The following is a 10,616-nucleotide window of genomic DNA, read 5'->3' as shown; positions in this document are numbered from 1 at the left end:
TTGGTTCCTCAATTCCCAAAGCATCATCTAACACCTCCTCTGGGCTTGGCATACAGTAGACACCCAATACGAAATGTATGCTGATATTCAAAGTCTGGAATAAAGAACTCCCTCAATTCTAAGAAGCCAGGATCCCAGAGCTCGCTTTCCTAAGAACTGATGCTGTCACCTTAGGCCTTGGAGTCATCACGGGTAAAAGCAAGGACTGGGTGTGTCCACACATGCACATACATGTCCCTCAGCTGCAGCGGGCTCTGTGTGTCTGCTCAGATCTGCACATGCAAGGCAGAAAGGGTGATTACTAAGAGCACACGAAGAGCCGTGGTGGAGCAACGGTTAACACTCAGCAGCTTGGCCCCACCAGTCGCTCTCTCCATAAAAGGAAGATGTGACATGGGCTTCGGTAAAGGGGACCGCCTTGGAAACTCCACAGGGCAGTTCTCCCGTGTCCTGGAGGGTCTCCGTGCATCAGAATCAAGGGACAGCAACCGGTTAGGCAACATGCAATGGTCAACAGCCAGGCATCTTTCTCTTGGCAGAATCTGCCAGAGCCCAAACTGCCGCCGCCTAATACTGCTTCAGTTTCACTCGAAGATTGTTACGTATCTGCTCCTCCCCACATCTGCTGTGGCCAAGAACGGAATCCACGAACAATAAGAGACTGTGTTCTGGAAAGTGTATACCTCCTTGGACTCGGGCTACAATTAGAATTTCAATGGCTCACACCCCTCACCACCATTTCTGGGGTTTGTGGGCACATAATCGGCGTCCGCTGCTGCAAGCAAGTTCTCAGCAGTTTTCTTCTGTCTCAACTGCTACGTGCAGACAGATGCAAGGGTTTAAATCCCGTTTGCAATTTTATCCTTTCTCTGGTACTCAGTTTTCAAACCAGGAGGAAAGACGACGGCCAGGGAGCGTGAAAGACGCAGCCCTCGGTACACATGGTGTCCAAGGCTAACAGATGCCAGCCAAATTTCTGTGCAAATGCACCAACACACGGCTCATCCCTCGGCCCGACAGATGGCTATTTTTTAACTAGCTCCATCTACTTACTCCTGTAAATCCATTTAGTTTCTGCACATTGATTACTAATGAAATTGGTTTTGAAAAAAGAAAAGGCTTGGTCGGCCCTGGGGAATCCCTCAGGAAGACTGGCTCCTGTATATGGAGCAGACCAGGAGTGCTCCTTAGCCTCTGTCTCCCTAATGGGCCTTCCCTGCCCCCCATGCCTGAGCTCCTGCCATCCTGTGTGGCTAAGTGTCCTCCTCTGGTCCTAGGCACAAGACAGGGTTCCTCTTGCACTAGGCTTGGTACAATGGCTGCGAAATGAAAGTACACTAGGTCCTTTTCTATCATCAAATGTCTACTAATTGCCTATTACTAATCTTGGGGAGGGGAGATACAGGAATCATGAGGTCGTGGTTCTGAAGGAGTGCATGCGCAAATGGAAATATAATGGAATTTCCCCACCAACTTTTGGAAGCACCCTGGTATAAGGAGATAAAGGGGGCAGTAGTGGTCCTCAGTGCAATGGAGTCAGTTCCGACTCAGAGCAACCCTGCAGGGCAGAGTGGAAACTGCCCTGGTGAGTTTCTGAGGCTGTGAATCTTTAAGGGAGCCGAAAGCCACATCTTTCTCACACTGAGCGGCTGGTGGTTTCAAACTGCTAACCTCGTGGTTAGCAGGCCAATGTTTAAGCCATTACCCACCAAGGCTCCTTAGTAGGGGTTCCCCCAGGAGAAGCCTGATTTGACTCCCAACTGGTGTACTGCATGTCTCGGTGGAGGCTTGCAGGGTTTTGTGACAGTGAATGCATTTCAGCTTAGCTTAGAAGCTGGCCTGGTGACCTATCTACTGCCACAAACCAGCCAATAAAGACCCTGGTCTGGTCTGAGCCACAGCCAACCGTGTCCTGTCAGCGGTCACGTTCCTCACAGCTTACAATGGGGTGATAAAGTGCCTGAGGAGTTAGTGTTATAAAGGCCTCTGGGACAAGGTGGCATCTTGAGCAGAGAGGAAAATAAGGGCAGTGAGGGCATAGATGCCCTGCTTGCTGTGAAATCTTGGCGGTCAATTGCCTCCCATGAAAAGGAGAGATAAGGCTCTATGTGAGTTAGACGATGGATGAGAAGCCACTTCGGGCACTGGAAGCCACCCTGAAACTCCCAAGTTCCACGCCACAGCCTGGGCTGCATCTCCAAGGCCGTTCCTCCCAGCATCCTCCAAGGGGCCACGCTAGGGCCTCATTAACTCAAGGAAGAGTTCTTTAAGGAAAGACACAAATCAACACCCTTCCTGGCAAAGTGAAGTGTTGAAAGGCATTCTTAAAAATAAGTGGATAAATAAGCCAGCACCCACTCTCTTTGTGGGCATTTTCAGGCTTGCTGATCTGGGGATAGAGAGGCAGGTGGAGAGCAGAGTGGAAGACCCCAAGGGGCCTGGAAGGCTGACAGACCATCCACTTTTGGATTATGAGCCGCCCAAGGGAAAATCCTTTTTATGCACTTGGCCATGTCTCTGACTTGGAGAAAGTACGGCACCTAACTAGCTTAAGTTTGAATGGCATAGGGGGTATGCACTGAGCTGCTCACCACAACGTCAGCAGTTCAAACGGTCCTAGTAAAGATTTAAAGGCTCAGAAACCCAAAGTGGCAGTTCTGCTCTGTCCTATACAGTTGCTATGAGTCAAAATAGACTCTCTGGGCAGTGAGTTTGGTTGAAGCGTAGGTTTGGGGTTCCTGGATGGTACAAATGGTTAATGAGTTGCTTCCTTGAATCTACCCAGAGGCACTTCAGACGAAAGGCCTGGCAAACAACTTCCTAAAAAGCAGCCACCAAACCCCCTAGGAAGCACAGTTCTCCTCTGACACAGATGGGGTCGCCATGAGTTGGAATGGCAACTGGTAGCTTGAGCTGCTAATTGCTTAAGTTCTCCGAGCCTCAGTAACCCCAGGCTACCTGACCCTTAGGCTTCCACTACTCCGTGCAGGTCTTCCTCTAGGCTAGAAACAAATTACAACTTTGGTTTTGCGTTTAGACTATTCTTTCCTCTGTTCAGGAGCCCTGGTGGCATTGTGGTAATGTGCTGGGCTGCTAACTGCAAGGTCAGGAGTTTGAAACCACCAGCCACTGCTCAGGAGAAAGACAGGGCTTTCTGCCCCTGTTGACAGTTACAGTCTTAGAAACCCACAGGGGCAGTTCTACTCTGTCCGACAGGGTCACTGTGAGTCAGAATCCACCGGATGGTAGTGAGTTTGGCTTTTTGTTTGTTTTTTTTTGGTTCCTCAATTCCCAAAGCATCATCTAACACCTCCTCTGGGCTTGGCATACAGTAGACACCCAATACGAAATGTATGCTGATATTCAAAGTCTGGAATAAAGAACTCCCTCAATTCTAAGAAGCCAGGATCCCAGAGCTCGCTTTCCTAAGAACTGATGCTGTCACCTTAGGCCTTGGAGTCATCACGGGTAAAAGCAAGGACTGGGTGTGTCCACACATGCACATACATGTCCCTCAGCTGCAGCGGGCTCTGTGTGTCTGCTCAGATCTGCACATGCAAGGCAGAAAGGGTGATTACTAAGAGCACACGAAGAGCCGTGGTGGAGCAACGGTTAACACTCAGCAGCTTGGCCCCACCAGTCGCTCTCTCCATAAAAGGAAGATGTGACATGGGCTTCGGTAAAGGGGACCGCCTTGGAAACTCCACAGGGCAGTTCTCCCGTGTCCTGGAGGGTCTCCGTGCATCAGAATCAAGGGACAGCAACCGGTTAGGCAACATGCAATGGTCAACAGCCAGGCATCTTTCTCTTGGCAGAATCTGCCAGAGCCCAAACTGCCGCCGCCTAATACTGCTTCAGTTTCACTCGAAGATTGTTACGTATCTGCTCCTCCCCACATCTGCTGTGGCCAAGAACGGAATCCACGAACAATAAGAGACTGTGTTCTGGAAAGTGTATACCTCCTTGGACTCGGGCTACAATTAGAATTTCAATGGCTCACACCCCTCACCACCATTTCTGGGGTTTGTGGGCACATAATCCTCTTTAAATTTGAAACCATATCCCAGTGCAAACCACCTACACCTCACCTTCCTCCAAATACCTGGAAAACTATTCCTGGATATCAGAAATGAAGAGAGATGTGGAATGATTTCTCTGTGTGGAGTGGCTCAGAAATGACCCACCATCCTCTCCGGAGCCAGGTCCCACCCACATGCACACATCCATACAGAACAGGAAGCAAGGAGGGGAAAGGCTTTGTGTGACATGGATCTGGGTTTGAATTTCTACTTTATCACTACTTCCTGAGCCCCTATCCTGGGGCCACGGAGTCCCTGGATCCTGTAATCCGCTAACTCGATTGCTGCTAAGTGAGAAAGTGGCAGTTCAAGTCTGCCCAGAAGCACCTAGGAAGAAAGGCCTGGTGATCTACTTCTGAAAAGGGCATCCCCCTGAAAGTCCTCCAAAGATAGTCCTGCTCAGACACACACAGGGTCACCAGGAGGCAGAACAAACTGGAGAGCAACCGGCCCATCTCAGGCCAGAGATGGCACTGGTGGGTAGTGTCTTAATGCACTCAGGCACACTCCAACACAGGTACGCTACAGGGGAGCAGGCACAGGGACGGATGACGATGGGAGGTCCCATCCCTGGGTCTGGCAGACCCGAAGGCCAGTGTGGTTTCCACTGCTGAAAAAAAACCTGCTCTCTTGGCGGTACCTCATCTAGGGGACCCTGTTAGGCCCAGTGTGATTCCAGACCCAGGCAACCAAGAACGTATCGTACGCGTTTTGTTCACCTGATAATGTAGGAGTTTCTTTTCTTCCATCTGAAGCAAGTAGCGGAGGAAAAGGGGCAGGGGCAGAGTGGGGTGTGTCTGACCTCCCGTGTTTTACTGCTGGGCTCACGTTGCCGTGTCGACATCACCATGAAAGAGGGGGTTGGGTTGGGTTTTGCTTCTCCATGTTCCTTGGATGAGAGCTTCACAAGCGCACTCGTGCAATTTCACGTGAGATACAATGCCTGCTACGACGCCCAAATGGACGGGATGACATACTCCAAGGACACCCGCTGGAGGAATCCCCGTGAGCAGCGAGGACAAGGCTGGTTTGGAGACCAAACCCACTCTTGACGCATCCTCCCCTGATCCCCGGCCACTCCTTCTGACAGACGGCAGAGGACGGACAGTCAGGTAGTGTAACTATCCACCAATGGGGCCGCGGAGAACATTCCTGTGCTGACCAGTCACTGTTAAAAGTCATTGGTGTTGGTCATGTGTCACGCACACTTCTGAGTCACACAGCACACAGCCACCACATAAAACGGGCAGGGTCACTAACCCCCACTACCTGGGCGGATCCCCAAGGCTGGAGGTCACCCTGCCCAGCGGCGGAGCAAAGCAAGGAGGTGCCGGGGTGGTTTTCCACCCAGCACTACATGCTCCTCAAAGGTGCAGGGGTCCAGAGCCCCAGGATCATTCTCTGGGAGCCATTTATGTTATCCTTTTTTCCTTCTGGGGAACTTGGATAAGCCCAGCCCAGATGCAAGCTTAACTGGTCTGGGGAACACTCCTTTTCCTTAGTCACAAGGCTGGAATTCACCTGCACATTGAGGTCAGCCCTCTAGCCTCTCTCCTTTAGGACCCTGGGGGCCAATGGGGGAGTGGGTGGGGGGGCAGAGGGAACCTTCGCCCACCTACTCATGAATGCATGCAGAGAGGAAGTTCTCTGGCATCAAATACCTCTTGGAGGCAGGGCTGGGCTCACAGGACCCCAGGAGTTCCCTGGGGGTCTGGGCTAAATCATACCTATCTCTGTGTTATCTCAGGGACTCGAGGATGGACCAGAGGGTCCTGGGGCCCCAAGCTTGGTATTTTACAAGCCAGAGCTTCTGCAATCCTGGGAGGCAGTATGTTTTCGGCTGGAGAAGCTCAGTAACACAGCGTTACTTGAGGTCAAGAGATAGTAGTAGTAAATGGGGAACTGGAATGTGCTGTTGGCTGAATCTCACCCTTTTGGGCTTTTGCTTCTCCGTGGAAAGCACTGCCTGACACAAGCCCCACTGGCCCCGATCACTGTGCTTGGAATGGAACTGGCGACCATTTACCAGCCACTTCATTTCTAATACATAGGGAACAGCCGCCACTGGAGAGAGATCACGGTGTTATATGGAATTCCTAAAACTTGCCAGCTCTAGGAGCGGGGGATTTTAAATCTTGATTTGTTTCTGGAAAAAGAGAGAGAAAGAGACCTGAAAAACTCTCAGCTTTCTCGTTTTCTCTGGTGAATCTATTTGGATGTGAATTTATGTGATCAAGGTTGAGTCCTTCTGCTTCCACGCATCTCAGGGGCAGAGCAAACCTCTCTGGCCTGCCTTCAATATCCAACAGCTTGTATTTCTTGGCTGGATTGTGAACTTAAGAGCGGGGAGCTTTCCTCGTCAATGTTACAGCACAGAATCCTAGGCATTTAAGAGATACTTGTTGGAGGGAGAGGAGGGAGGGACAGACACGGGGGAAGGGAAAAGACTGAACAAATCACTGTTTCCAGGGGAGGGATGTGACAGGGATTGGGAAAGGAGTCCAGAGAACAGAGCCCTGGCCCTCTGAGTCACTTCCATGATCTCATATCATCACAAACTATCAGACAGAAGTTCCAGGATAATATGGATTCTAATCCTTTCATTCCTCAAATGAAGAAATTGATTCCTGAGAGCTCAAGTGACTTGCAGATTGGTGGGGAAGCAGAGCTTAGAAGCCAGCCAGTCTCCTAGTGCCCAAAGATTTCTCCACTCCTCCATCTGTCCCAATTATGTTTCAAAGATCAGATTCAAGACCTTGTCCTTCGAAAAATATCTGCAACGCCCACCTGGAAGCAAATTATGTTGATGTTTGCATGATATTATCTAGGAATGCCTACAGGCACTTGTCATATACTTAAAAAATGACGTTAAAAGTATAAAACGTGGCACACAATTATCAGTCCCCCTAATTTTCAGCAAAAAGACCACCTCAAAGCGCTCATCTCTCATCACACACACACACACACACACACACACACACAGAGCTCTTATTTTCGTTCCTATTCTCTAAAGCCAACAAACTAAACTGGGGCACTTGAAGGCAGCCAGTACCCTGGATGGTAAAACAAGAGCTCCGCATTTTATCCCCGGCCTGCCTTATGACCTCGTTTATAAAAGGTGAGAAGTTGACAGAGAGAATGAATGTTTTGTGACTTGTATGCTGGACCGCTTGTCATATTCTTGTAAGCAACCCACACCGACCCTGGAGCACATGCCGAGTCCAGCCTGGATCTCTCTCTTTGCCAGGTCTCCTGTGATGCCAGGATTGATTTAGGCCTCCCCCACCCCTTGGTCACTATCAGAAATGGGGCTACTATACCCTTCGTCCATCAGTACAGAACTACTAGGTTGGAACCACTCCAATCTGGCCTGTTCCATAAGCAGTAAATACTTGGCTCTGCAGCTAATGGTTAAGAGTGGGCAATCTGGCTTCAGATTACCTTGGTTCAAATCCTACCTCTGCCCATTTAAGATATTTGTTCCCTTAGGCAAGTAACCTAAGTAGAGTCTTCATTTAAATTGATGATAGTGATAAGACATCTCTCACGAGGTGTTGTAACATTTACACAGGATGATCCTCAGGATACTTAATACAATGTCTGACATATAATAAATGGTGATAATTGTTAGCTACTCTGGCATAGCTGAATTACTTGGTCTGACTCTTCTATCCATAGTCTTTGTGACTCCCAGGAGAAAAGGCAGAAGCTTTCCTAGCCCACAGAAAGAGTGAAGCTGAGTGCCTTCAGGCAGGACACTGGTTTGCACAGTGAAGTGTCTTTATCAGAACTAAAGGAGTTTGGAAAACTTGCCTGCATAGGGCAGAGACCATGGGAAATGTATGGCAGAAGTGAAGAACCGCAGAGAGACACTCATCTAGTTGTGGTTGAGCACAGGTATTGTGGACAAAAGAACTGTATCCCTAACATTTCTGATCCTGACTTGTGATCCATTAGCTTCCCTCATAAAGTCCATGATCGTGAGTATTGGCTGTGGGTTCTGTGTGGTCCTTACAAGTATTATCAGCCTTAGCAGGGAGGCAGAGCGGAAGGGACTGATGGTGTCAGCATGGGGTAAAGAATATTGGAGGTGGAGGCATGTCTGACCTCGGCTTCATAGGAATCATTCTTAGACTGATTGGCCTCCTTGTCCTTCTTACAGTTACTGATATCAGTAAAAGGCAGTGGCCCCACACCGTAGCGGTGTGCAAGTGGCCCAGGCGGGTGGCCAAGTTTTCCAGGAAATAACTCCACACAGAGGTCCAGTGATAGGCAAAGGTCAGATGATGAGAGTCCCAGCACCAGCAGTGGGAGTTCGGATTCAGACCAGCGAGACCCAGCTGCTCCAGAGCCTGAAAAACAAGAAGGAAAACCTTCTTCCGCCCAGCAGAAGAAAGACACCAGCTCTCTAGCAAAACCACTGCTAAGTCATCCGGTAAGTGCTATAAGAATGCAGAAGGCGCAAGCTGAAATACCTCTGGATCCTTCTCCTAACTGCAGTACTGGGCCTAAAGGAGATAACATTTAAGAACGGACGTCAACTATACTTGGTCCACCAGGTGTGTTTTTTCTGGATGTCATATTTTCATCAGATTATCCGTTTAAGCCACCAAAAGTTACTTTCCGCACCAGAATCTATCACTGCAACATCAGTAGTCAGGGAGTCATCTGTTTGCACATCCTTAAAGATAACTGGAGTCCTGCTTTGACTGTTTCAAAGGTTGTGCTGTCTATTTGTTCCCTTTTGACAGACCGAAACCTGTGGATCCTCTGGTTGGAGGCATAGCCACTCAATATTTGACCAACAGAGCAGAACATGACAGGACAGCCAGACAGTGGACCAAGAGACACGCAACACAATTCACATAATTTGTATGCAGTGTGAAGGAGAAGGCATCTGTAGTCTGTGCTGCAAATCTGTATAGCCTTTCCAATACGGACTTCTGTGTATATTTCGTACTGATTCTACTCTCTGCTCTTATCATTCGGAGACTGGGAGACTCCCTAACAAGGTAAATGCTATCAAGAGTAGAACTTTGTAGCTACAGATTAGTTATCTTTAAACCGCCTACTTGCAAGTCTTGCTTCTTTGGGATATCAAAATGTATTTTGTGATGTATTAAGGATACTGGTTCTGAAGTCTACCACATATTGTAGTGCATTTTAGCCCAATTCATTATCTGTATGAAGTTATAAAAGTAGCTGTAGATGGTTAGGAATTATGTCATTTGTATTAAACCCAGATCTAGTTCTGAGTATGTGTACATGCTGTTGTGAAAATATTTTACCTTTACCTTTGTCAGTTTGTAATGAGAGGATTTCCTTTTACCCTTTGTAGCTCAGAGAGCACCTGATGTATCATCTCAAGCACAACATGTTCCTGAGAAAAAAAAAGGCAGTGGCCAGGTTCCAACAGAGCTTCCAGACTAAGGTAGGCTAGGACGAAAGGCCTGAAGATCTACTGCCAAAACAAGAGCCCATGTAAAGCTGATGAATTCCTAGGGCTGATCTGCTCAGAATACCATCACCTAATTCCATCCTTTGTGTTCTAACAGGGTACCACCCTAGACATGAGGAACCAGAGACAGAAGACACAGTCTCCACCCCGAAGGACTCCACAGCTAGGCAGCGATTACACACTTTCAGCACAATGGATGAGCTGCCCGAAGAATTCACATTGAAAAATTAAAAGTAACTACATTTCCAAGATGCCACCCAGAGAGGCAAAGTCTAAGGCACAGGGTTCTTTGATATTTTGTTGTCCCTCTGATTTGCCCAAAGCCCCACTCCATCTATTTTTCTGAGCCCCTTCAAAGCTGTAGATCACCTGAAAGACCACACTCAAGAAGAACATTTGGATAAATGGCAGCTCTTTGTGAGTTCAGGCGCCTTTGTGGCCCAGTGGGTAAGCACCAGCTGTTGACGGAACCCACCATTCAGGAAGAAAGATGCAGCGGTGGGCTTCTGTGAAGGTAACAACCTGGCGCACTCTACGGGCCAGTTCCACCCTGTCCTGAAGAGGCGCTGCAAGTGGGAATCCACCCAGCGGCAGTGCGTGTGGGTTTGGGTTTTGTGCTGTCAATCCTGAGAAGTGTGTACAGGACGTCAGCCAGATCCCCTCCCTTTCCTGGGTCAAACCCTCTCACCTCCCTCGGCCTCAGGCACCAGGTGAGGTTGTTGAAAAGGCAAGTGTTTGGTCACTTGTCTACTTATCACAATAGAGAAAAGAAATGGTGGGACCCCCAAGAGGACGGCCCTTCCCCATTCAGGTCTGGAATTAAATTTATCCCCACTTTCTAATCATCAGCCATTTGAGATCAAAGGGACAATATTTAGCCAAGGGAGAAGTTCAGAGGGCTGGAAACAGGGAGTTAGCTAGATAAACAACGGTACATGGAGACTCATAGCGACCTTATAGGGCAGAGTAGAACTGCCCCTGTGGGTTTTTGAGAGTGTAATTCTCAGAGTAGAAACCTTCATCTTATTCTGAAGAGCAGCTGGTGGTTTTGAACTGCTGACTTTGTAGGAAAGCAGCCC

At 48.7% G+C, this 10,616-nt stretch overlaps 1 protein-coding gene across 1 annotated transcript in view; it reads left to right on the top strand.

The window, feature by feature from the left end:
* Positions 1-9,749, top strand: part of LOC101647478 (ubiquitin-conjugating enzyme E2 E3-like) — a 13,317-nt gene extending 3,568 nt beyond the window's left edge. Inside the window, 4 exon segments of the mRNA XM_030884683.2 lie at positions 8,338-8,830; positions 8,833-9,091; positions 9,418-9,510; positions 9,635-9,749. Of these exon segments, the coding sequence (XP_030740543.1) occupies positions 8,338-8,830; positions 8,833-8,948 (609 nt within the window). The 3' untranslated portion in view covers positions 8,949-9,091; positions 9,418-9,510; positions 9,635-9,749.
* The last annotated feature ends 867 nt before the right edge of the window (positions 9,750-10,616 follow it).

Source organism: Echinops telfairi, unplaced genomic scaffold (genome assembly GCF_000313985.2).
Source record: "Echinops telfairi isolate 266 unplaced genomic scaffold, ASM31398v2 ScPeMD7_1;HRSCAF=3_0, whole genome shotgun sequence".
In the NCBI taxonomy this organism is placed as follows: domain Eukaryota; kingdom Metazoa; phylum Chordata; class Mammalia; order Afrosoricida; family Tenrecidae; genus Echinops; species Echinops telfairi.
Note: the sequence above shows the minus strand (reverse complement) of the source record. Positions and strands in the feature narration are given on the sequence as shown.